This window comes from Salmo trutta, chromosome 36, assembly GCF_901001165.1.
Source record: "Salmo trutta chromosome 36, fSalTru1.1, whole genome shotgun sequence".
NCBI lineage: Eukaryota > Metazoa > Chordata > Actinopteri > Salmoniformes > Salmonidae > Salmo > Salmo trutta.
Genome location: NC_042992.1, coordinates 32,837,084 through 32,864,541, shown reverse-complemented (window position 1 = coordinate 32,864,541; position 27,458 = coordinate 32,837,084). Strand labels below are relative to the sequence as shown.

The 27,458-nt window shown below is 40.6% G+C and overlaps 1 protein-coding gene and 1 long non-coding RNA gene across 4 annotated transcripts; one reads left to right on the top strand and one right to left on the bottom strand.

The window, feature by feature from the left end:
* Positions 1–3,308: 3,308 nt before the first annotated feature.
* LOC115175925 (uncharacterized) lies at positions 3,309–3,946 on the bottom strand. The gene is made up of 2 exons (XR_003872122.1): positions 3,812–3,946; positions 3,309–3,490 (listed from the first exon to the last, which is right to left on the bottom strand). It is a non-coding gene; the product is annotated as an uncharacterized LOC115175925 (long non-coding RNA).
* A 19,196-nt stretch (positions 3,947–23,142) lies between these two features.
* LOC115175916 (class I histocompatibility antigen, F10 alpha chain) lies at positions 23,143–26,933 on the top strand. Of its 3 annotated transcripts, XM_029735561.1 has the most exons (7): positions 23,143–23,685; positions 24,556–24,822; positions 25,112–25,390; positions 25,546–25,839; positions 25,933–26,040; positions 26,245–26,324; positions 26,619–26,933. In XM_029735561.1, exons 1-7 carry the CDS (start codon positions 23,637–23,639, stop codon positions 26,658–26,660), a joined length of 1,119 nt encoding a protein of 372 aa, XP_029591421.1. In that variant the 5' UTR covers positions 23,143–23,636; the 3' UTR covers positions 26,661–26,933. The 3 variants fall into 3 exon arrangements, with proteins under 3 accessions (XP_029591421.1, XP_029591423.1, XP_029591422.1); XM_029735563.1 differs by lacking the exon at positions 24,556–24,822 and having other exon boundaries at positions 23,160–23,685; positions 26,619–26,931; XM_029735562.1 differs by lacking the exon at positions 23,143–23,685 and having other exon boundaries at positions 24,716–24,838; positions 26,619–26,932.
* The last annotated feature ends 525 nt before the right edge of the window (positions 26,934–27,458 follow it).

Genomic DNA, 27,458 nt, shown 5'->3' with positions numbered 1-27,458 from the left:
CACTTCACAAAATAGATGGCATCTTGAGGAAGTAAAAGTATGTGGATATATTGAAGCAACATCTCAAGACATCAGTCAGGAAGTTAAAGCTTGGTCGCAAATGGGTCTTCCAAATGGACAATTACCCTAAGCATACTTCCAAAGTTGTTGCAAAATGGCTTAAGGACAACAAAGTCAAGGTATTGGAGTGGCCATCACAAAGCCCTGACCTCAATTCTATAGAAAAGTTGTGGGCTGAACTGAAAAAGTGGGTGTGAGCAAGGAGGCCTACAAACCTGACTCAGTTACACCAGCTCTGCCAGGAGGAATGGGCCAAAATTCACCCAACTTATTGTGGGAAGCTTGTGGAAGGCTACCCAAAACGTTTGACCAAAGTTAAATGCCACCAAATACTAATTGAGTGTATGTAAACTTCTGACCCACTGAGAATGTGATAAAAGCTGAAATAAATAATTCTCTCTACTATTATTCTGACATTTCATTTTCTTAAAATAAAGTGGTGATCCTAACTGACCTAAGACAGGGAATTTTTTCTGGAATTAAATGTCCAGAATTGTGGAAAAACTGAGTTTAAATGTATTTGGCTGAGGTGTATGTAAACCTCCGACTTCAACTGTATGTATACTTACACACACATCAGTCTCTCACACACATACACACACACACACTGTAAACACATAATCCATATAAAAAAAGATCTGCTGTCAGAAATATTCTTTGGTGATTTCCTTGAGAGAGTTTATTTTATTTAAACCATGGTGTGGCTTTTTAAAAGTTGTCCTGTCATAATATTGCCTCTGTGTGATAGACGTATCTCAGTCTTACAGGTATACTTCCGGAGACACCTGAAACCCCACCTCTTTAAGGAATACCTGGGATAGGATAAAGTAATCCTTCTAACCCCCCCCCCCTTAAAAGATTTAGATGCACTATTGTAAAGTGGTTGTTCCACTGGATATCATAAGGTGAATGCACCAATTTGTAAGTCGCTCTGGATAAGAGCGTCTGCTAAATGACTTAAATGTAATATTTAGAATCTATGGAACACCATGAAAGTGTGTTTCTGGAAAGGATTCGATTGTTGTGCGATGTTAAATTAAGATTTAAATGTATATTATACTACAAATAAAACTTAAATTAGCTTGATTTTCTCCTAACTGAAGCCACCAAAACAATCACATTTAAAAGATGATAACGCTGTAAACTGGAAGAACATAATTATTTAGTTTGAATGTGTAGTGCAGCAGCACATGTATCTTTTGAGGGTATAAGATACAGTAATTGTATGACGTTATAACTTTGCTCACAATAACTTGTTTTAATTGTGTGGCTATAAGCTAGACAAACCCTATCCATATGTTACATTTGTACATATTTATATTTTACTGAAAGTGGCTTTATTATTCTAGCTTTTTCGATTTTATGATACAATTGATCATTGGCGTGGCATCTGATATGTAAACTATAATTATTTTAAGTAAAATGCTTCTTAAAAAGGGGGATAATCAATTCTGTTCCTTTTAGTCCTGGCACCTATTTCAGTCCAAGACAAGCACTGGGCCGTCGACAGGCATAACTAAATAGGGGCCGATACTCATTTTGGGTACTGTGTAGGTGTAGGAGTTCCACAATTATTTTGTAACGATATAATAGGCTTTTGAATAAAGGTCATTCTAGATATTTTGTTGACCTGTATGAAAGATGTTTGAATAAAATGCTTATTAAAATAGATAATCTCTGCACTGTCTATTTTGTCCTGAACATGATCATATGATAGAGATAAGAATAAATCATGTTCAGTATCTACTTATCTGGAGGTCCATGTCACTGCTAGTTTTCATTCTCTACTAATCAGGGACTGATTCAGACCTGGAAAACAGGTGAGTGAACTATGGCCTATGAACAAATTATATTTATTGATTAAAAAAATACTTACTGTTTTTTGTACCTTTATTTAACTAGGCAAGTCAGTTAAGAACAAATTAGTGTTTTCAATGACACCCTAGGAACAGTGGGTTAACTGCCTTGTTCAGAGGCAGAACGATAGATCTGTACCCTGTCAGCTCAGGGATTCAAACTTGCAACCTTTCAGTTACTAGCCCAACGCTCTAACCACTAGGCTACCCTGCCGCCCCACTTCTGCCCTCTGTTGTATCTTATCATCTGGTATTCACCAAGACCTGTTGCACATAATCTTTCCTGGCAACAGATGATCAACATTGGTAGACTATTTTATGGAATGTAGTTTCTGTAAGGGATGTAATTCTCTTCATAATAACCCACTGGGAACTATAGTATACTCCACATGTAACTACTGCACAGACTATTCATATCCACAGTGACTCATTTATCAAGCTGAGAAAATGAACATAATACGGGAAAAATAGGCTTCTTCAGGTTTTATTCATTCCATTAATTTAAAACTTCCTCTGATATCACAAACATTTTGGTTGTAGAATTTCATTTGTACAATTAACTCCTATACTAAGGTGGAAATTTACAGAATGGTGACAACCAAAAGATACATGGTCAAACACATCCGACTGGTTTGGGACATGTATTTGTGTTTCAGGAAACAGTTTGTTGGAGGCAGATACGCTAGGCAAAACTATACGGACTCTAAATTTTACTTCCTCCTTGTCACAGGTGTCAAATGGAGTAGACCAAGGCGCAGCGTGTAGAGTGCTCATATGAATCTATTAATGAAACACTTAATTAAAAAAAAAAAAAAAATGACAGCCAAACAGTTCCGTCAGGACACTATACAAAACGGAAAACAACTAACCACACATGAAAACAGGCTGCCTAAGTATGGCTTCCAATCAGAGACAATGATAGACAGCTGCCTCTGATTGGAAACCATACCCGGCCAAAACATAGAAAACAAAACATAGAAATAGAAATCTAGAAAACTCCCACATAGAACCAGAAAACCCAAAACCACCCAAAACAACCACCTGTCACACCCTGACCACTCTACTATGGAAAATGACCTCTTCCAAGGGTCAGGACGTGACACTCCTTCAACTGTTGGTTATGAGGTTATGTTATTTGACCGTTTAGTAGGCTAAAACATTTGACTAAATCTCTACAAGTTACAAAGTTGTCAAGTGTATTTCACAAGTCTCAACAGACTTTACAGAGAAAATGTTTGTAGTATTAGTATTGTATTAAACAGTTCTACAAACCTTTTCCAATGACTGGTAAATAACTGGTAGATTATAATACTGTACATTTTAATAGGACTGGTAAGAGTTACAGCAAGTTGTGACGGCATATAAGACCTTTAGGTTAAACAATCCAGAGAATGCAGTTTGAAAACGGTCTTTATTTGGAGCAGTGCTGGGATCAGCTGATAGAGAACACAGTGTGTCTGTGTGGGTGTAGAAACTGATCTATGATCAGAACATGCCTTTCCTGTAGCGGTGGATCAGCTCTGACACGTCCTCCTTACACACCTTTATCCAGCCGTCCTCCTGCATGTGGTACACTGGACAAACACAGACACAGTTACACATAAACACATTTTAAAGGTATTGTTTACATTGTAATTTCCTATGGATTCAGCATATGAATACTTTTTACTATGGATACATCCTTATGAGATTAGATTATAATTGTATATTTAGTTATAACCTCTTGAATGGAATTCACACTGGGAATTTACACAACAAACAAACAATATCTCAACATACATCAAACTCAATCCTGCACCTATCTATGCTTCACATGGTCTCACGAACTGACTTAGTCAAGTCAAATCAAATGAATCGTTATAGAATGAGTAAAGGTTCAGAACAAGGTCACTCACGGTTGACCACTCCTCCAGAGTAGGCATCTCTGTGTGTGGCGTGGGTGATGCCACGTCGGCCCAGCTCGTACGCCTCCTCAACCGTCATGTCCTCACGGTAACCGCTGTCCACCACTCCGTATGCATAGCTGCTATACACCCTAATGTTGCATAATCCTTGTCAAAGGATTTGTGAAACATCAGAGACATATGGTGAATACCTTTTGAAAGTCTTATTTTAAAGTGGACAGGAATTTGCTGGTTTCTTGCCTTCCTTGAATTTTTGATCAGCTATATGTATTTTATCTGATTCTTCATAACTGTCTTTATTTCATAACTATGCAAAAATGCCCAAATTTGGGAAAACAAAAAAACGTTATCCTGGTAAAGGAAATCCCATTGAGAGGCAAGACTCTGAAGTGAAAGAGGCACATTGTCCCTCAGTGCTGCACCTCTGGCTCAGAACCTCCTCAGGCCCAAAAGGAGGACCATAATCCGGCTACAAGTGATACCCAGACTAGCAGTGCTCAGAGGAGGAAAGTGGAAACAGTGGCTGCATGGAGAGAGATGAGGGAACAGCTGCACAACATCCTTGTGGAGAACATGGCCCCTGAGTAAAATCCATCTGCTCCTTGTGTGGGATCCAGCCAGAGATAATATGACGGTGCAATGACTGTGGGGCTGAGACAACATTTTGCTCTGACTGTGTGGTGGCCACCCATAAAGATAAAAACAGTGTGCACTATCTGGAGAACTGGCAGGTAATTATCATTTACCATGTTTCATCATATTCCCAACTGACAAAGAAACTAATTTCTCAAACATAAGTTAAGTTAAATGGTCAGCGTCTGAGGCCTTCGCAGAGGTTTATCCCACTGACTATTACTGTCATAACTTTAAAACCAATCATTTGTACTATTGCAGTTGTACTTAAACTGATCAACTAAATGTATTTTCTCTCTCTGTCTCTCTCTCTCTCTCTCTCTCTCTCTCTCTCTCAGACATATTTCCACCCACAACTTACCTATTTTCACCAGGTCATGCTTTTTAACCATGGCTAAATCATTGAAACCAAGCCCCAACTTATAACCAATGCAGTTCCTCTTAAGGATGGTCAATTTAGAAGGACCCATCCATTTGCTTTTGAACGGCACTGGAGTCAGAGAGATGGCCATAAGTACTCACTCTACCACAGTAGACTTCTGGGGGTATTTGATGACTTTGGTAAGAAATAAAGCATTTTTTTTGTAATATCTTACAGTAAACAAAAACCTTTCAACTTCATCTCTACATAACTTTTTTAGTGTTTTTCAAAATGTTCAAAGCAATTTTGTTGCATTTTCAAATGATATACACTGAATTTACAAAACATTAAGAATAAAAACATTATTTGCATGACATAGACTGACCAGATGAATCCAGGTGAAATATGACCCCTTATTGATGTCACATGTTAAATCCACTTCAAACAGTGTAGATGAAGGGGAGGAGACGGGTTAAAGAAGGATTTTTAAGCCTTGAGACAATTGAGACATGGATTTTATATGTGTGCCATTCAGAGGGTGAATAGACAAGACAAAAAATGTAAGTGCCTTTGAACGGGGTATGGAAGTAGGTGTCTGGCGCACCGGTTTGTGTCAAGAACTGCAATGCTGCTGGGTTTTTTATGCTCAACAATTTCCTTTGTGTCTCAAGAATGATCCACCACCCAATGGATATCCAGCCAACTTAATACAACTGTGGGAAGCATTGGAGTCAACATGGGTCAGTATCCCTGGGGAACGCTTTCGACACCTTATAGAGTCAATGCCCCGACGAATTGAGGCTGTTCTGAGGGAGAAAGGGAGGGGGGGTTGCAACTCAACAAACGGAAGGTGCTCCTAATGTTTGGTATTCTCAGTGTATATACCTTGATTATGGCTTATGTCTTCATTGTAGTAGAGTAACTGTGTTATGATATCATAACTAGAACAATAAGAAACTATTACTGGATATAGTCAATGGGATAGTTTTTGTTGTCATGGAAGACTTTTAAAATAAATTATGTGGCTGGCCACCCCTTTACAACTTGGAAGGCATGGTTTTGCAGATATTAAAGTGAACAAGACAGTTTGGGCAAGCGTTTGTTCTCAAACAACTCGTTTCAAGTTTAAATTATTAAAGGAGAACCTAAAACCTCAGTTTTGAGTTAGAACAGCTGAGAATCTGCAGCGGGTGTTGTTTATTTAAAGCATAATGCGCCCATCAACTCAGTGGCCTTGGGGTTCGTGTCGACCCTGAGATTGGAAGGTTGGGTTCCATCCCCAGTTTAGTCATACCAAAGACTCTAAAAGGCGGGACCTAATGCATCTCTGCTTGGCACTCCGCATTAAACAGATGGATTCGGGGTAAGGCATTGTGATAGACTAGTGTCCTGTCCAGGGGGTACACTTGTGTATCAAGCTGCCTCACGCTACTGAAACAGGAGATAGTCTTCTGCCCTATGGGCTGTCATGGCTGGGACAATGCTAATTAATATGCACCCAGAGGTAACGTTATTTCTCATACATTTTTCACCAAACCTAAACTTCTTAAGCTTGTTGATTATGTTTACTTTGTGTAATGCTAGGTCCCCATGATCTGTTACAAAGCAGCAGCTACTCTTCCTGGAGTCCAAAAACTACAATTTGTATCCAGGTATATTTGACATCTCTTTACAGGACAATGGAACAGTGGTGGTAGCAGCAGGTGGGCTTTTTGCTTTGCCTTGGAAAAGTTGTCAGAATCAAGATATGAGCCACCAAAACATAAGGAAAAGTACTCCGCAAACCAACCTGATGTGGATTGATTTGTTTGTAAGCCCGTATCACCAACAGGGGTAAAGTGATAACATTATGCCTGAATGTAATATGCACTGCAATTTAAGGATACCTTCCATTGTTACCTTATGCACATCTGGAAGGGAATGTGAACGAAGTCTAAAATGATGATATCAAACTTTGCCACTAATTCATGCAGTTGTCCCTCCACTTCATCTGTTTGACTCAGTGGTCTTAAGGTTGGAGACGGTATGCTGGTAATATTCATTTAGGCACTGAACCTGGCACAACTGTGTGTGTTCTGCTTCAGCAAACAGCTCAGTACGTTATACCTGTACTTTACTTTATATATATTTTTAAAATGTTTACGGTTGCCATGGATTTCAAGTTGTCAACGCCATCAGGTCCAAACCCAAAACAACTAAATTGGACGAGACAGTCGTGTTGGGGCTTTCCTGAGAGCATGAGCACCCGCTTCACTTCTGGAACATGAAAAAGGGTGAAAGGTGGGATGCAGCATTAAGGATTTTTTTTAGTTCAGTCATCGATTAATTTAGTTTGCAAATAATGATGTGTCTCTTCTGTAGTTTGTCAAATGCAGTGTACCTACTGAGAGAAATGAAGGAGGGGGTGAGTGGCAAGAACATCTAGTTCATCTTCAAGATGCAACCACATGTACAAGTAATTAACCTTTTTTTATTCAAGATCTTTTATTCAACTTTAACATTTGAATAGCAGTTTTCACCCAAAATAGTTTTAACATTAACATTTTGTCCATAACTTTTTAGAGAAACTTTCCTGAATTGAAGCGTGGGACCAAATTCGTTGTGCCAGTTTTCAATGCTTAAGGACATGACTTGCCATGTCAGGTACTTGAAAATGTTCTAAGGTTTAACCAAATAACCATTTTATCATGGTATGACATGATTTTATATTTCTAGATGAAATTCAACACATGATATGTCGAAGGTGCTTGCTTGACTGGCAGATGGGGAGCAGATGGAGAAGCTTTGGTCGTATCTGAGAAGCTTTGGGAAGGTCACCAAAGTGATGCCGCAGTCCCATTGTATTGACTTCCTGACTGATGCCTTTCTCCACCATGGGAAAAAGATACGCTAGAGGCAATGTTAGTACACTTGGAATTGTTATTCATTTACTTGATGATGGTTGACTCTAGTGATGTTCCTAAAAACAAAATGTTTTGTGGACTCTCTCCCAAGGACTCTCTCCCGAGCCACAGAAGTTGCAACAGAGGCAGAAAGGGAAATGGCAGAAATCTCTTTCAGGTAAACCATTGTATCAAAGATCTAAGCATATCATTTCACTATTGATTAGAAAGGTTGTCACATCTGTCACTTATGTTTTAGGAACAACACTGGACACCACTAGAGTTTGGGGCAGGAATGTCAGTGTCACTCTTGAGAGGCAAAAACCTGCTCTGTGCTGGGAGGAGCAATATGTTGCAATGCTCCAGCAACATACAGTTGCAATGCATGTCATTAATTTCAAATGACAGAACAAAGGTGTTCTTTTTTGGCATGCATTATTGTATGCCCTCTCTAATAATTTTATTTTTGGGGCACAGCAGGAAAGTGGCGATGGAACAGCTGTTTTTCAGCTTGTGCAGATCGAGAGGTACTTCCTCAGTTAGTTTTTAACAGTGCAATTGTTAGATCATTGAATATAATTGATCTCCCTGGTCAAAGTATTTAGAAGTTTTCCGATTACAGAAAACTCAAGATGATGGAAAGGCAGAACAGCATCCTCCATCGATGGTCCCCAACCAGCAGTCACTTCCAGACTGCACTCCACAGACTGCACAGTAACAGAGGACCGATCTGGAGGTAACCTTCAGTCTGGTGCTAGAACGGAGGTTCCTCTGTGGCCCGATTAGAAAATATGCAGGTTATATGTACAGTTGAAGTCGGAAGTTTACATACACCTTAGCCAAATACATTTAAACTCAGTTTTTCACAATTCCTGACATTTAATCCTAGTAAAAATTCCCTGTCTTAGGTCAGTTAGGATCACCACTTTATTTTAAGAATATGACATTTCAGAATAATAGTAGAGAGAATGATTCATTTCAGCTTTTATTTCTTTCATCACATTCCCAGTGGGTCAGAAGTTTATACTCAATTAGTATTTGGTACAATTGCCTTTAAATTGTTTAACTTGGGTCAAACGTTTTGGGTAGCATTCCACAAGCTTCCCACAATAAGTTGGGTGAATTTTGGCCCATTCCTCCTGACAAAGCTGGTGTAACTGAGTCAGGTTTGTCGTCCTCCTTGCTTGCACACGCTTTTTCAGTTCTGCCAACACATTTTCTATAGGATTGAGGTCAGGGCTTTGTGATGGCCACTCCAATACCTTGACTTTGTTGTCCTTAAGCCATTTTTCCACAACTTTGTAAGAATGCTTGGGGTCATTGTCCATTTGGAAGACCCATTTGCGAGCAAGCTTTAACTTCCTGACTGATGTCTTGAGATGTTGTTTCAATATATCCACATAATTTTCCTCCCTCATGATGCCATCTATTTTGTGAAGTGCACCAGTCCCTCCTGCAGGAAAGCACCCCCACAACATGGAGCAGATCATGGTATGACAGTTTCCTTCCAAAAGATAACGGTCCCTTGATGTTTAACTCATGCCGCAGAAATCTAATGACGATGGTCCCCTCCTCAAAAGAGCGTTAGGGGAACCAACCTTTTCCACCACATCCATCTAACAGGGAAGACACAGAGAGCTTGGTATGGATAACATACATACTGTATATATCAAACATCAAATGTTACATACTACATTACAGGTAACACTAAACAACAAAATTACATTTTGGCTGTAATCTATTGTGACTAAATGCATCTGCTGTTTGCTATTGTGAGAAAGAAATGTCCATGTGGGCTCTGCTATGTCGGTAAGACCTCCCGCTCTCTCAAACAGAGAATTAGTGAACAGAAAAGTTCAATCAGGAGAAACGACAGGGATTATCCAGTCGCAGTACATTTTAATGACCTAAAGCATGACATTTCTACCTTTACATTTTGTGGCATAGAGAAAGTTAAGATATCAGACAGGGGAGGTGATATTAATAATACTCTGAGCAAAAGAGAATGTTTTTGGATTTTCACCCTCCAGACATTATTTCCTAAAGGACTTAATGATGAAATGCCTATGTATGTTATGTTGTGAATTTGAAATATGTCCCTATTTAAGATTACTCTGATGTTTTTCATATGATGTACTTAATAATTAATGAAAACTTGCTATGTCCTCATTGTGGTTTTATGGACGTATTCAATGCGTCTTATTTATACGCTTTTGTAGTGTTTGTGAAATGCATATTGTTATGTTTGGAAGCACTTATTTATTTTTCCTTTGCCTCCAACTCCTTTCCATACGTGGAACGGATGTGGGTGGGGCTAGGTCTACATAAAGGTGCTGTTTTCAGAAAATTCACATAAGCTCTGACGAAGGCCGTTAGGCCGATACGTAAGCTTATTAAATATCAGTGATACTATCAAGAGCAGTGTGCGGTTTCCTTTTTTCCTTCATCCTATTGTGAGAAAGAAAATCACTTTAAACATAAATATACTAATATTTAGAACTGAAGACGTCTTTAACATTTTTACATTTGTATTAATTTAGCAGATGCTCTTATCTGCCTGAACTAGATCTACTTGGCTCCTCCCACCCTCCTGTGGTCCTGTTGTGTTTACACCTGTGAACAATTAAAAGAACATGGTGCAGAATGACACTTCACATAATATAGGATAAGTATAAGCACCCAATTCATTATCATCATTATAAGTATTTGTGGATATATTTAGGAAAACAAGAAACACAGCAACCACATTGTCTATTTTACAATAATACTTTACCTGCAAAGAAAAGGCCAAATTCTCCGACATCTCCAGTTGGCATAGAACACTGTTACGCTTCACTAGTGGCCAGGTGCTGCACCTCCTTTTGTTCTCCATGTTTCTTCAAGAAGAGGACAACAGCCTCCACCCCCAGATCCTAGAAATCAGACAACTTAATAAGATGAACATTTATTATTAAACTACATAAGGAGGATCCAAACATTACATTTATTTTATAAGATATAGTAAATTGTACAGTTTTTATACTGAAAACAAATGACTAATTACATTTTCTGTAACACACAATCATTATGTTTAAGTCATCTCTGAACCTATATTAAAACCTCTTCTCTTCTTTCATACTTCTTATCTTACCCTGTGTGAGGTTCTAAAACACTAACACTTCTTATCTTACCCTGTGTGAGGTTCTAAAACACTAACACTTCTTATCTTACCCTGTGTGAGGTTCTAAAACACTAACACTTCTTATCTTACCCTGTGTGAGGTTCTAAAACACTAACACTTCTTATCTTACCCTGTGTGAGGTTCTAAAACACTAACACTTCTTATCTTACCCTGTGTGAGGTTCTAAAACACTAACACTTCTTATCTTACCCTGTGTGAGGTTCTAAAACACGAACACTTCTTATCTTACCCTGTGTGAGGTTCTAAAACATTAACACTTCTTATCTTACCCTGTGTGAGGTTCTAAAACACGAACACTTCTTATCTTACCCTGTGTGAGGTTCTAAAACACGAACACTTCTTATCTTACCCTGTGTGAGGTTCTAAAACACTAACACTTCTTATCTTACCCTGTGTGAGGTTCTAAAACACGAACACTTCTTATCTTACCCTGTGTGAGGTTCTAAAACACTAACACTTCTTATCTTACCCTGTGTGAGGTTCTAAAACACGAACACGTCTTATCTTACCCTGTGTGAGGTTCTAAAACACGAACACTTCTTATCTTACCCTGTGTGAGGTTCTAAAACACGAACACTTCTTATCTTACCCTGTGTGAGGTTCTAAAACACTAACACTTCTTATCTTACCCTGTGTGAGGTTCTAAAACACTAACACTTCTTATCTTACCCTGTGTGAGGTTCTAAAACACGAACACTTCTTATCTTACCCTGTGTGAGGTTCTAAAACACGAACACTTCTTATCTTACCCTGTGTGAGGTTCTAAAACACTAACACTTCTTATCTTACCCTGTGTGAGGTTCTAAAACACTAACACTTCTTATCTTACCCTGTGTGAGGTTCTAAACACTAAACACTTCTTATCTTACCCTGTGTGAGGTTCTAAAACACTAACACTTCTTATCTTACCCTGTGTGAGGTTCTAAAACACTAACACTTCTTATCTTACCCTGTGTGAGGTTCTAAAACACTAACACTTCTTATCTTACCCTGTGTGAGGTTCTAAAACACTAACACTTCTTATCTTACCCTGTGTGAGGTTCTAAAACACGAACACTTCTTATCTTACCCTGTGTGAGGTTCTAAAACACGAACACTTCTTATCTTACCCTGTGTGAGGTTCTAAAACACTAACACTTCTTATCTTACCCTGTGTGAGGTTCTAAAACACGAACACTTCTTATCTTACCCTGTGTGAGGTTCTAAAACACGAACACTTCTTATCTTACCCTGTGTGAGGTTCTAAAACACTAACACCTCTTATCTTACCCTGTGTGAGGTTCTAAAACACGAACACTTCTTATCTTACCCTGTGTGAGGTTCTAAAACACTAACACTTCTTATCTTACCCTGTGTGAGGTTCTAAAACACGAACACTTCTTATCTTACCCTGTGTGAGGTTCTAAAACACGAACACTTCTTATCTTACCCTGTGTGAGGTTCTAAAACACTAACACTTCTTATCTTACCCTGTGTGAGGTTCTAAAACACGAACACTTCTTATCTTACCCTGTGTGAGGTTCTAAAACACTAACACTTCTTATCTTACCCTGTGTGAGGTTCTAAAACATTAACACTTTATTTAAGCCCTCACTTATCAGGCACTAATTTGCAGCTTTTAAGTCAGAGCCAATAGCTGCAAAGGTCGCTGGTTCAAACAACTGGAGAGCTGCTGAAATCTAACTGAAGTAATACCTAATAAGGGTCCAATAAACTACCTATGAAACACTTATAAACTACAAATTAGTGGCTAAAAAGTGTTAGCTAAAATATAGTGTTAGGCTGCCATACTAATGACTGTTACTCTGGCCTGGGCTTTAAATGACTTTCTGTGGTCATCAACTCTTCTTGCCCTAACATCTACAGCCATCTGTCCTTTATCCCTGGGCTTCCTGAGCTCCTCAGCCATCTCCTGAAATTTCCTCCTCTCCATCTCACGTAAACTCCCCCACCTGCCACTGAGGGTTATCAGGTCATCTGAGATGACAATATTGTATGCTGATGTCAACTATAACAGAGGATATTGTCGTTGTGAAAGTGTTTTGAGCTACTGGCTTGAACAATACAGGATCCCCTTCAAACTGCTCTGCTCACCTACGAATCACTCAACAGACTGGCACCCTCATACCTTACTGACCTCCTGCACCCCTACATTCCCACCTGCTCACTGCACTCCTCTAACAATTACCTCCTCATCATCCCTTGCACCAGGCTCCATAGGAGACGTTGTTTTTAGCAGTGCAGCCCCCCAATATAGCAAAACAAAAACGGATAAAAACTGGAACAAATCTCTGATTTATTGTACAGATGCGGTGGTACAAGACAATGGGTGCTCTTTCTCCAGCTCCACGGGCTACAGTTCTACCGTGACAGAGCTAAGGCGAGCACACAATGTTGTTTCACTATTTAACCAGATATTCAACTGACTAACAGGCCAGATACAGTAGGTTATAAACACACAATGTTGTTTCACTATTTAACCAGATATTCAACTGACTAACAGGCCAGATACAGTAGGTTATAAACACACAATGTTGTTTCACTATTTAACCAAATAGTCAACCGACTAACAGGCCAGATACAGTAGGTTATAAACACACAATGTTGTTTCACTATTTAACCAGATATTCAACTGACTAACAGGCCAGATACAGTAGGTTAGAAACACACAATGTTGTTTCACTATTTAACCAGATATTCAACTGACTAACAGGCCAGATACAGTAGGTTAGAAACACACAATGTTGTTTCACTATTTAACCAGATATTCAACCGACTAACAGGCCAGATACAGTAGGTTATAAACACACAATGTTGTTTCACTATTTAACCAGATATTCAACTGACTAACAGGCCAGATACAGTAGGTTATAAACACACAATGTTGTTTCACTATTTAACCAGATATTCAACTGACTAACAGGCCAGATACAGTAGGTTATAAACACACAATGTTGTTTCACTATTTAACCAGATATTCAACTGACTAACAGGCCAGATACAGTAGGTTATAAACACACAATGTTGTTTCACTATTTAACCAGATATTCAACTGACTAACAGGCCAGATACAGTAGGTTATAAACACACAATAACGCACGTGACCCATGACTATATCAATATTATAAAGATATTATAGCCCACATATAATATTATCTAATAATATACACCATTAAACAGACACTTTTAAGTGACTTAGTCATGCGACTTAGTCATGTGTAGCTTAACCTAAATATGCTTTATGTAATGAAGACTGCATGTGTAATAAAACAATGCACTTTAAAATACAGTTCCTTGCGAAAGTATTCGGCCCCCTTGAACTTTTCGACCTTTTGCCACATTTCAGGCATCAAACATAAAGATATAAAACTGTAATTTTTTGTGAAGATTCAACAACAAGTGGGACACAATCATGAAGTGGAACGAAATTTATTGCATATTTCAAACTTTTTTAACAAATAAAAAACGGAAAAAATTGGGTGTTCAAAATTATTCAGCCCCCTTAAGTTAATACTTTGTAGCGCCACCTTTTGCTGCGATTACAGCTGTAAGTCGCTTGGGGTATGTCTCTATCAGTTTTGCACATCGAGAGACTGAAATTTTTGCCCATTCCTCCTTGCAAAACAGCTCGAGCTCAGTGAGGTTGGATGGAGAGCGTTTGTGAACAGCAGTTTTCAGTTCTTTCCACAGATTCTCGATTGGATTCAGGTCTGGACTTTGACTTGGCCATTCCAACACCTGGATATGTTTATTTGTGAACCATTCCATTGTAGATTTTGCTTTATGTTTTGGATCATTGTCTTGTTGGAAGACAAATCTCCGTCCCAGTCTCAGGTCTTTTGCAGACTCCATCAGGTTTTCTTCCAGAATGGTCCTGTATTTGGCTCCATCCATCTTCCCATCAATTTTAACCATCTTCCCTGCCCCTGCTGAAGAAAAGCAGGCCCAAACCATGATGCTGCCACCACCATGTTTGACAGTGGGGATGGTGTGTTCAGGGTGATGAGCTGTGTTGCTTTTACGCCAAACATAACGTTTTGCATTGTTGCCAAAAAGTTCGATTTTGGTTTCGTCTGACCAGAGCACCTTCTTCCACATGTTTGGTGAGTCTCCCAGGTGGCTAGTGGCAAACTTTAAACGACACTTTTTATGGATATCTTTAAGAAATGGCTTTCTTCTTACCACTCTTCCATAAAGGCCAGATTTGTGCAGTATACGACTGATTGTTGTCCTATGGACAGAGTCTCCCACCTCAGCTGTAGATCTCTGCAGTTCATCCAGAGTGATCATGGGCCTCTTGGCTGCATCTCTGATCAGTCTTCTCCTTGTATGAGCTGAAAGTTTAGAGGGACGGCCGGGTCTTCGTAGATTTGGAGTGGTCTGATACTCCTTCCATTTCAATATTATCGCTTGCACAGTGCTCCTTGGGATGTTTAAAGCTTGGGGAATCTTTTTGTATCCAAATCCGGCTTTAAACTTCTCCACAACAGTATCTCGGACCTGCCTGGTGTGTTCCTTGTTCTTCATGATGCTCTCTGCGCTTTAAACGGACCTCTGAGACTATCACAGAGCAGGTGCATTTATACGGAGACTTGATTACACACAGGTGGATTCTATTTATCATCATTAGTCATTTAGGTCAACATTGGATCATTCAGAGATCCTCACTGAACTTCTGGAGAGAGTTTGCCGCACTGAAAGTAAAGGGGCTGAATAATTTTGCACGGGCAATTTTTCAGTTTTTTATTTGTTAAAAAAGTTTGAAATATCCAATAAATTTCGTTCCACTTCATAATTGTGTCCCACTTGTTGTTGATTCTTCACAAAAAATTACAGTTTTATATCTTTATGTTTGAAGCCTGAAATGTGGCAAAAGGTCGAAAAGTTCAAGGGGGCCGAATACTTTCGCAAGGCACTGTAGTTCTCTAATTAAACATTACAGAATACCCAAGTCGACTGCTATATTGGTGTGACATGCGTCACCTAACTGTAATTGCGCCCAGGTGCGTCTCGTTATGTGACTCTGGTGCTTAGTTGTAAAGGTTGCCGTGCCTTGGGAGGACAAGAGAAGTGAAGGTGCCTTAGACCAAACTTCCGGTAATGGCTGCCTGGTAGTTGAATCGTAAGTATGGCAAACATATGACCTCCAGCCAGGATCTGCTCTCCTTCTCCCTGGGCATGTCTCCCTAAACCTATGACCTCCAGCCAGGATCAACTCTCCTTCTCCCTGGGCACGTCTCCCTAAACCTATGACCTCCAGCCAGGATCTGCTCTCCTTCTCCCTGGGCACGTCTCCCTAAACCTATGACCTCCAGCCAGGATCAACTCTCCTTCTCCCTGGGCACGTCTCCCTAAACCTATGACCTCCTGCCAGGATCTGCTCTCCTTCTCCCTGGGCACGTCTCCCTAAACCTATGACCTCCTGCCAGGATCTGCTCTCCTTCTCCCTGGGCACGTCTCCCTAAACCTATTACCTCCAGCCAGGATCTGCTCTCCTTCTCCCTGGGCACGTCTCCCTAAACCTATGACCTCTAACCAGGATCTGCTCTCCTTCTCCCTGGGCACGTCTCCCTAAACATATGACCTCCAGCCAGGATCAACTCTCCTTCTCCCTGGGCATGTCTCCCTAAACCTATTACCTCCAGCCAGGATCTGCTCTCCTTCTCCCTGGGCACGTCTCCCTAAACCTATGACCTCTAACCAGGATCTGCTCTCCTTCTCCCTGGGCACGTCTCCCTAAACATATGACCTCCAGCCAGGATCAACTCTCCTTCTCCCTGGGCATGTCTCCCTAAACCTATGACCTCCAGCCAGGATCAACTCTCCTTCTCCCTGGGCACGTCTCCCTAAACCTATGACCTCCAGCCAGGATCACCTCTCCTTCTCCCTGGGCACGTCTCCCTAAACCTATGACCTCCAGCCAGGATCTGCTCTCCTTCTCCCTGGGCACGTCTCCCTAAACCTATGACCTCCAGCCAGGATCTGCTCTCCTTCTCCCTGGGCACGTCTCCCTAAACCTATGACCTCCAGCCAGGATCAACTCTCCTTCTCCCTGGGCACCTCTCCCTAAACCTATGACCTCCAGCCAGGATCAACTCTCCTTCTCCCTGGGCACGTCTCCCTAAACCTATGACCTTTGTATGTATTTCTGTTTCTATTTGAAAGTGAAAACTGATAAGTACATGTTGGTGATAGGATCATTGTATGATTGTTAGTGCTGTAGATTGTGTGATATTATTGCTGAGCTCTCTAATGGTGATTATAGAGATGTGACTCTGTAATATTCGTGCTTCAGAAAATCAATCTGCTGTCTATTTGAAATCTATCTCAGGCAGTTACAACTTATTGCATTAGGCTGTATCAGGTGTGATAGTGCCTGGCTGGATGAAAATGCTTTCTTACTGTTCACTTGGAAACAAATTAGGAAACATGGTACTTTGTACTTACATAATAACTGCTATATAACTGTTATGTAATTACAGTTGGTATTGGTTGTTAGATAACAACCAACATGTTTCAGAACAATGTTGATACTGCATTTATTACTGTGTATTAGATATCTAGGTTTGAGGGCAGCTTGATGCAGTGTGACTAGATACACTCTCATTACTACTTACATAGGCATCCATCTCACAGCTGCTAAATTATTATGGATTGATAAGTGATTTGTAGTGAACCACATCGTTTTAAGTAATAGATTTCTGAATACACTTCACTTATGATTCTAACCTCCTCCCTGTTAATTACTCATCAGTGTGCAAAAACCTTCCTCAACCATGAATGCTTATTGTCAGAAGAATCCATATACCTCCTAACCCTGGGCAAGATCATGTGACATCACAAAGTTTACTTCCACTGCTATGCTGATGACAACCAGCTCTACCTCTCCATCCAACCCACCACTCCCCTCCCTCCCACCTCATCATCAGCTGCCTTCAAGACATCCAGAGCTGGATGAGCATGAACCTCCTGAAACTCAACATCAACAAGACAGAGGTCATGCTCATCGGCTTCAAATCCACTCTCTCCAAGCATCACCGTAGATGGTTTCCCAGTCCTTCTGTAAACACAAGTCAAAAGCCTCGGTGTCTCCCTGGATAGTTCCCTGTCTATCGAACCCCACATAAAAACCAGCACCCAGACAGAATTCTTCCACCTCCACAATGTGTCCAGGCTCCGCCGCTCACAGTCACACTCCAGCACCGAAACCCTCATCCATGCTTTTGTTCTTACCTGACCCAGTACCACTGTAACACTCTCCTCATCGGATCCCCACCAAACTCATCAATAGACTGGTTCTGAACTCTGCTGCCAGAATCCACACCCACACCAGATCAACTGAACACATCAAACCAATCCTCATCAATCTACTTTGGCTCCCTGTGCAATCCTGTATTAACTTTAAAACCCTCCTCCTCCCCTACAAAGCCGCACCAACTACCTCTCTGATCTTCTCCCAGTCTATGCCCTCTCCCGCTCCCTCCACTCTTGCTCTGCTGGTCTCCTTGTCCCCCCATTCCTCCTCTCCACCATGGGTGCCCGGGCCTTTAGCTCCTATTTCCAACCCTACCACCTTAAACCAAACCCTAACCCTAAACTGTGTACCCTACCGCCTTAAACCAAACCCTTACCCTAAACCGTGTACCCTACCACCTTAAACAAACCCTTACCTTAAACCAACCGTACCACCTTAAACCAAACCCTTACCCTAAACCAACCCTACCACCTTAAACCAAACCCTTACCCTAAACCAACCCTACCACCTTAAACCAAACCCTTACCCTAAACCAACCCTACCACCTTAAACCAAACCCTTACCCTAAACCAACCCTACCACCTTAAACCAAACCGTTACCCTAAACCAACCCTACCACCTTAAACCAAACCCTTACCCTAAACCAACCCTACCACCTTAAACCAAACCCTTACCCTAAACCAAACCCTTACCCTAAACCAAACCCTTACCCTAAACCAACCCTACCACCTTAAACCAAACCCTTACCCTAAACCAAACTCTTACCCTAAACCAACCCTACCACCTTAAACCAAACCCTTACCCTAAACCAACCCTACCACCTTAAACCAAACCCTTACCCTAAACCAACCCTACCACCTTAAACCAAACCCTTACCCTAAACCAACCCTACCACCTTAAACCAAACCCTTACCCTAAACCAACCCTACCACCTTAAACCAAACTCTTACCCTAAACCAACCCTACCACCTTAAACCAAACCCTTACCCTAAACCAACCCTACCACCTTAAACCAAACCCTTACCCTAAACCAACCCTACCACCTTAAACCAAACCTTTACCCTAAACCAACCCTACCACCTTAAACCAAACCTTTACCCTAAACCAACCCTACCACCTTAAACCAAACCCTTACCCTAAACCAACCCTACCACCTTAAACCAAACCGTTACCCTAAACCAACCCTACCACCTTAAACCAAACCCTTACCCTAAACCAACCCTACCACCTTAAACCAAACCGTTACCCTAAACCAAACTCTTACCCTAAACCAACCCTACCACCTTAAACCAAACCCTTACCCTAAACCAACCCTACCACCTTAAACCAAACCTTTACCCTAAACCAACCCTACCACCTTAAACCAAACCCTTACCCTAAACCAACCCTACCACCTTAAACCAAACCCTTACCCTAAACCAACCCTACCACCTTAAACCAAACCCTTACCCTAAACCAACCCTACCACCTTAAACCAAACCCTTACCCTAAACCAACCCTACCACCTTAAACCAAACTCTTACCCTAAACCAACCCTACCACCTTAAACCAAACCCTTACCCTAAACCAACCCTACCACCTTAAACCAAACCCTTACCCTAAACCAACCCTACCACCTTAAACCAAACCTTTACCCTAAACCAACCCTACCACCTTAAACCAAACCCTTACCCTAAACCAACCCTACCACCTTAAACCAAACCTTTACCCTAAACCAACCCTACCACCTTAAACCAAACCTTTACCCTAAACCAACCCTACCACCTTAAACCAAACCCTTACCCTAAACCAACCCTACCACCTTAAACCAAACCCTTACCCTAAACCAACCCTACCACCTTAAACCAAACCCTTACCCTAAACCAACCCTACCACCTTAAACCAAACTCTTACCCTAAACCAACCCTACCACCTTAAACAAACCCTTACCCTAAACCAACCCTACCACCTTAAACCAAACCCTTACCCTAAACCAACCCTACCACCTTAAACCAAACCTTTACCCTAAACCAACCCTACCACCTTAAACCAAACCTTTACCCTAAACCAACCCTACCACCTTAAACCAAACCCTTACCCTAAACCAACCCTACCACCTTAAACCAAACCTTTACCCTAAACCAACCCTACCACCTTAAACCAAACCTTTACCCTAAACCAACCCTACCACCTTAAACCAAACCCTTACCCTAAACCAACCCTACCACCTTAAACCAAACCTTACCCTAAACCAACCCTACCACCTTAAACCAAACCTTTACCCTAAACCAACCCTACCACCTTAAACCAAACCCTTACCCTAAACCAACCCTACCACCTTAAACCAAACCCTTACCCTAAACCAACCCTACCACCTTAAACAAACCCTTACCCTAAACCAACCCTACCACCTTAAACCAAACCCTTACCCTAAACCAACCCTACCACCTTAAACCAAACCTTTACCCTAAACCAACCCTACCACCTTAAACCAAACCTTTACCCTAAACCAACCCTACCACCTTAAACCAAACCCTTACCCTAAACCAACCCTACCACCTTAAACCAAACCTTTACCCTAAACCAACCCTACCACCTTAAACCAAACCTTTACCCTAAACCAACCCTACCACCTTAAACCAAACCCTTACCCTAAACCAACCCTACCACCTTAAACCAAACCTTTACCCTAAACCAACCCTACCACCTTAAACCAAACCTTTACCCTAAACCAACCCTACCACCTTAAACCAAACCTTTACCCTAAACCAACCCTACCACCTTAAACCAAACCCTTACCCTAAACCAACCCTACCACCTTAAACCAAACCCTTACCCTAAACCAACCCTACCACCTTAAACCAAACCTTTACCCTAAACCAACCCTACCACCTTAAACCAAACCTTTACCCTAAACCAACCCTACCACCTTAAACCAAACCTTTACCCTAAACCAACCCTACCACCTTAAACCAAACCCTTACCCTAAACCAACCCTACCACCTTAAACCAAACCTTTACCCTAAACCAACCCTACCACCTTAAACCAAACCCTTACCCTAAACCAACCCTACCACCTTAACCAAACCTTTACCCTAAACCAACCCTACCACCTTAAACCAAACCCTTACCCTAAACCAACCCTACCACCTTAAACCAAACCCTTACCCTAAACCAACCCTACCACCTTAAACCAAACCCTTACCCTAAACCAAACCCTTACCCTAAACCAACCCTACCACCCTAAACCAAACCCTTACCCTAAACCAAACCTTTACCCTAAACCAACCCTACCACCTTAAACCAAACCTTTACCCTAAACCAACCCTACCACCTTAAACCAAACCCTTACCCTAAACCAACCCTACCACCTTAAACCAAACCTTTACCCTAAACCAACCCTACCACCTTAAACCAAACCCTTACCCTAAACCAACCCTACCACCTTAAACCAAACCCTTACCCTAAACCAAACCCTACCACCTTAAACCAAACCCTTACCCTAAACCAACCCTACCACCTTAAACCAAACCTTTACCCTAAACCAACCCTACCACCTTAAACCAAACCTTTACCCTAAACCAACCCTACCACCTTAAACCAAACCTTTACCCTAAACCAACCCTACCACCTTAAACCAAACCCTTACCCTAAACCAACCCTACCACCTTAAACCAAACCTTTACCCTAAACCAAACCCTTACCCTAAACCAAACCTTTACCCTAAACCAGGTTAGTATCCTCTTCCCAACCCCTTCCTTCTCTTTTTATCTGTCCTGTTTTGTCTGGTCCTTTGATTTTAGATTGCTTAGATGTTATATTCCACTGTTGATTGATGCACTTGATTTTATGACTTAATGTATCACACTTCATTTTATGTAGGCCTACTTTTAATGTAAGATGTCCTTGAGTGTCCTGAAAGGCGTCCGCCAAATTAAAATGAATTATTATTAGTGTGTCGGGAAAAAAAAAATAATAAGATGTCGTTGGGCAGATAATATAGTTTTTAAATAAAACTTTTACTTTAAAACGCCTTTAAAAAAAAAATCCAGCAGGAAACAGTCTTATTTGAAATGAGGAATATATAATATTTTTCTCACTAAAAAAGGAATACTGTGGAAAGACTCATTATTCCCTCCATTTCATACCTTAACTACAGACACACGTAGTCCTGTAGCAGCAGCAACCTCCGTCACCAAGGCTGAGGACCTGCTTTTCATACCCCGTTCATGACACAAGGGTATCCCTGATGTTAGCCGTTATGAGGTGTCTCCTACAACAACAACAAAGATATATGAAATATTAAATTGTAACATGGGTGTATGTAAGTCATTCCTAGTCTGAACTAGAGCCTTCAGTCCTTTGGTCTAACTGACAGAGAATTAGCCTTTGCCAGGAAGACCAAAAGCCCTTGGTCAGGGTAGTAGGAGCCAGTCTTTTCATTATACTGCACTAACATAGATAGCGATTAGGGGTCTTCAATTAGGGGTCTTCCATGTCCCTGTTTCAGTAAAAAGCTATGGGGCTGGAGAAATGTTACCACTCTCAAATTCATAGACAGAGCTATGGATGTAAGGACTGACCATCCATGATATAGCTCGAGGCATATAGGTATGTGTTAGAACTATAAACAAGCTATAATGTTATTTATTCATCAGTATCATCATTAAAACATCTCAATAATCAATGACATTTACTAGCATCTCCTATTGGATCATCATTCCTCCAATGGTGTTTTTTCATGTCACCTACAGTACAACATCATACCCAACAGTCACTCATTATTCCATGATGTGTTATTTTTTTATGTGTGAAATAACAAACTAAACACCATAGCAAAGATTGTAACCCTAAATACTTTTACAGATTATGATTATTATTTTTTTTACTTCTAATGGCATTGAGATATGGCTTAATATGTTTTGTATATCCAGTCAACATATGAAATCAGCTGCCTTTTCAAGAGAGAATATCTTGTTTTTTATTCTTCCTGAGTCATAATGTCACATAATGTCCTGACTGTTTGCAGAATGCAGAGAAACAAGGTGGCCAAAAGGATTCCATGACCTGAGACTTTAATCTGATAAACAAGGCAAGCTAGGTCTCTGCTCTGGCCATTTTACTTCCTGGTGTGTGCCCAATCAAACGCCAGGACTCTGTTGACAATAAAAATGGACTATGCCAGAGGGAGTTGGTAGAAGTTGATACAGGGTCAGATATTTCTTTCACCACCCACAGTTAAGGTCAGGATTGTGGGAGGGGAATCTGATCCTAGATCTGTACCTAGGGGAAACTTTACCCCGGAGCGACAGAGACACACAAAAGTCAAGTGACTCATCATGTTGAATAACGGAAGGTCTTGTATGCACCGTTGTGTCACTCCTTAATGATTACATTTGATGGCTAAACATTGACAAGTTATGACCCTGTTTGTTTGCCATGATGGAGAGAATAGTGAAAGAAGGTATACAGTTGTGTTGTTCAACCCAGCGCTACCATTCAGTCTCATCTAAACTGATAAAGAAATGATTTCCTTCTGTATCTTGTTTCTCTGGATTCCTATAACTTCTGCAGGTCAGTACAAATATAATGTTTCTAGAATCATGTTGCTAGTTATTTGAAATTCAGGAAACTACTTGGTCAGTTCTTAGTCTCCAGACTAAGTGACATGTTTACTACATCTCATTGTAGAGTGAGGATCTATGTTTAAATGTAGGCCGTGCGGTAGGTATTCAATCAATTGCCGATAGGGGTTTTACAAATATGTCAGAAATGACAAAAGACATGCAGCTCATCTATGTTATATTATTGAATTATAGCATTTTATTCACAGCTCCATTCTGTATGATATTACATGATCAATCATATAATTATAATATTATATTCACAGCTCCATACTGTACGATAATACATAATCAATCATATAATTATAATATTCTATTCACAGCTCCATACTGTATGTGTCACGTCCTGACCAGTAAAAGGGGTTATTTGTCATTGTAGTTTGGTCAGGGCGTGTTTGTTTTGTGTGTTTTGGTGTTTTTGGTTTAGGTTCTATGTTTTCTATTTCTATGTTTAAATCTAGTTTTCTATTTCTATGTTGGGTTTTTGGTAGGACCTCCAATTAGAGGCAGCTGGTTGTCGTTGTCTCTAATTGGAGGCCATATTTAGTTGAGGTTTGTTTCACTTTTGTTTTGTGGGTGGTTGTTTCCTGTATAGTCTGTGCACCTTATGGGACTGTTTCGTCGTTTGTTTCTTAAGTTTAAGTGTTATTTCTAATAAATTAAGAAGATGAGCACTTTACCCGCTGCGCCTTGGTCCAATCCTTACGACGCTTGTGACAGTATGATATTAAATGGTCATATAATTGTAATATTCTATTCACAGCTCCATACTGTATGATATTACATAATCAATCATATAATTATAATATTTTATTCACAGCTCCCCACTCTATGAAATACTTATACACTGCAGTCTCAGGTGATACTGGCTTCCCAGAGTTCACGGTGGTGGGTTTGCTGGACGATCATCAGTTTGTGTACTTTGACAGCAACACCAAGACACTGGTCCCCACCACTGAGTGGATGAAGGAGAAGGCAGGAGAATACTACTGGGACCTCTACACTGAGCCCCTGATTAACCAATATGAAGGCTTCAAAAACCTCATTATGTTTGCAAAGAAGCAGTTCAACCAAACCCAGTCAAAAGGTTACAGGATGCACTTGTGCGTGCACCCAAACATACGCACACCTCACACACACACACACACACACACACGAACACACACACGAACACACACACACACACACACACACACACACACACACACACACACACACACACACACACACACACACACACACACACACACACACACACACACACACACACACACACTTACATAAATGAATAAAGCAGTTTATAGCTAGTATTACATGGCCGTTGCCCAGTTAATACATGTTTACTGCAGGTAGACCCCTCTCTCTCCCTCTCTCAGGTGTTCACACAATCCAGAACTTGTACGGCTGTGAGTGGAATGATGGGACTGAACTCAAAGATTATTTCCATCACTATGGATACGATGGTGAGGATTTCATTTCATTGGACATGAAGACCATGAGATGGATAACCTCTGTACAGCAGGCAGATACCATCAAACAGAAGTGGGACAACAACAGCAAGGATCTGCACTATCTCAAATGGTACTTCACTAAGGAGTGTATTGACACTTTGAAGAAGTATGTGAACTTTGCCAGCAGCATCTTGAAGAGGACAGGTACAGAGACACTGTCTGAGACACATGGAGTCCTATTCAATCAAAACCTATAACCGGTTGTTTCCAGGTTGAGACACAACATCATTCCCCAATGCAAGATGCTGTTTGAATTCATATTTTGATCCTTCTTCTTTCCTCTCCTTTCTTCTCTCCAGTCCCTCCATCAGTGTCTCTGCTCCAGAAGACCCCCTCCTCTCCAGTGACCTGCCACGCTACAGGTTTCTACCCCAGGGGAGTCACGGTGTTCTGGCAGAAAGACGGACAAGACCAACATGAAGATGTGGTGAATGGAGAGATTCTTCCTAATGAGGATGGAACCTTCCAGAAACGTGCTCACTTCACAATGGACTGTGAGGAGTGGGAGAACAACAACTACACCTGTGTGGTTGAACACAAAGAAAACATCATCACCATCAGACTGGATCAGTCTGTCATAAAAACAAACAGTGGTAAGATGAATCATATCTTACATTATGACAGAGAATTCAGTGATTTACAGTAATATTCACTGTGTGTCCATGGGTGTCTGTTCATCAACTCAGTCAAGCCTCCTGAATCTGGCCCCATCATTATTGGAGTAGTGGTAGCTGTCATCCTCCTAGCCCTCATCACCATAGCTGGGTTTATTATGTGGAACAGGAAAAGGACAGGTGAGCAATGACAGAAATAATATTTGACTGAGCACAGTACATTACAAATATTTATCAAGCTTTCTCAGTGTCCCATATGGAGTTGAAGAAGCCTGGAGAAGCCCACATTTATTTGAACCTGGCATGGATTGGTATGTACAGTGTTGATGCTTAATACAGCTTTTAAAGGAGTCTAACGATTTGGGTCCCTCTGTTTTGTATTAGCCTCTGATGATGGTTCCAACCCCTCCATGACACAGCAGAACCAGATTCAACTTGAGGTTTCTCTCTCACTAATCAAACAGGTAATGTACTGTATCTGTAAGGGTCCAGTGGCATCAAGTGGCTTGTACTCTCATTAGAATATACTTGTCTGTCTGTCTGTCTGTCTGTCTGTCTGTCTGTCTGTCTGTCTGTCTGTCTGTCTGTCTGTCTGTCTGTCTGTCTGTCTGTCTGTCTGTCTGTCTGTCTGTCTGTCTGTCTGTCTGTCTGTCTGTCTGTCTGTCTGTCTGTCTGTCCTGCAAATCAAATCCCAATCTTTCCTTTATCTACCCAAATGTTTGTCTCTTTATTTGTCTGTCTGTCTGTTTGTCTCACAGGAGAGAAGCAGAGAAAAGTGGACCTTTATTGAAGGACAGTGAGGCCAGCTGAAAAGTGGTACCGACTGATAGGATATTTCATCTCATGATGAACACAATGTCTGCTCAAATCCGACATCACAGCTCCTATGAATATACCACACAGTACCTGAAGAAAGGAAAAACCCACTGTCACTGAAATGTTCTTTAAGTTTCATGTATTTTTTAGCTGCAGAGGTCAGAACAAATGGACACGTTTAGGCGGAAGCTTCGTCAGTGTTTGGAGAACAATCAACATTCACCCATATTTATAGATGGAAGTACTGCTTCTTTCTTTTTTTACAATCATTATTTACTATTATTATTTACTATTATTATTTACATTCATTATTTACATAAATGATTTACATAATTACTTACATACATTATTTACATACTTTGTTTTACATTCATTATTTACATAATTACTTACATACATTATTTACATTCATTATTTACATACTTTAAAAAAAAAAAATATTTACATGATTACTTACATTCAGAATTTACATTCATTATTTAAATTAATTATTTACATACATTATCTATTATTTTTCACAAGAGCTTCAAACTGTACCACAAAGTATTCATGATGGCAGATTACCATGTTTTTCTACATGTAAGAGGGATTTTCAGGAATAAAATTGGATTGTTAATACCATGATTCATTGTGTATTTGTACTTTCTGGTCAATGCAATGAACATGAAACTAGCAGCAACTAGCTTGCCTCTGCAATGTCATCATGAATTACCTGAGCTCATGTGTACTGTAGTGTGTTCTGTATAGATCATCACCAGACAGGGGGACTACATCAGGCTTTA

What these genes read in the sequence shown, in the direction of transcription:
- LOC115175916 (XM_029735561.1), top strand. Translation starts at nt 23,637, where the DNA reads ATGATTTCCTTCTGTATCTTGTTTCTCTGGATTCCTATAACTTCTGCA. An exon ending in CAACCAAACCCAGTCAAAAG is followed by an intron (nt 24,823 to 25,111) that starts GTTACAGGATGC and finishes TCCCTCTCTCAG; the next exon opens with GTGTTCACACAATCCAGAAC. An exon ending in CAGCATCTTGAAGAGGACAG is followed by an intron (nt 25,391 to 25,545) that starts GTACAGAGACAC and finishes TCTTCTCTCCAG; the next exon opens with TCCCTCCATCAGTGTCTCTG.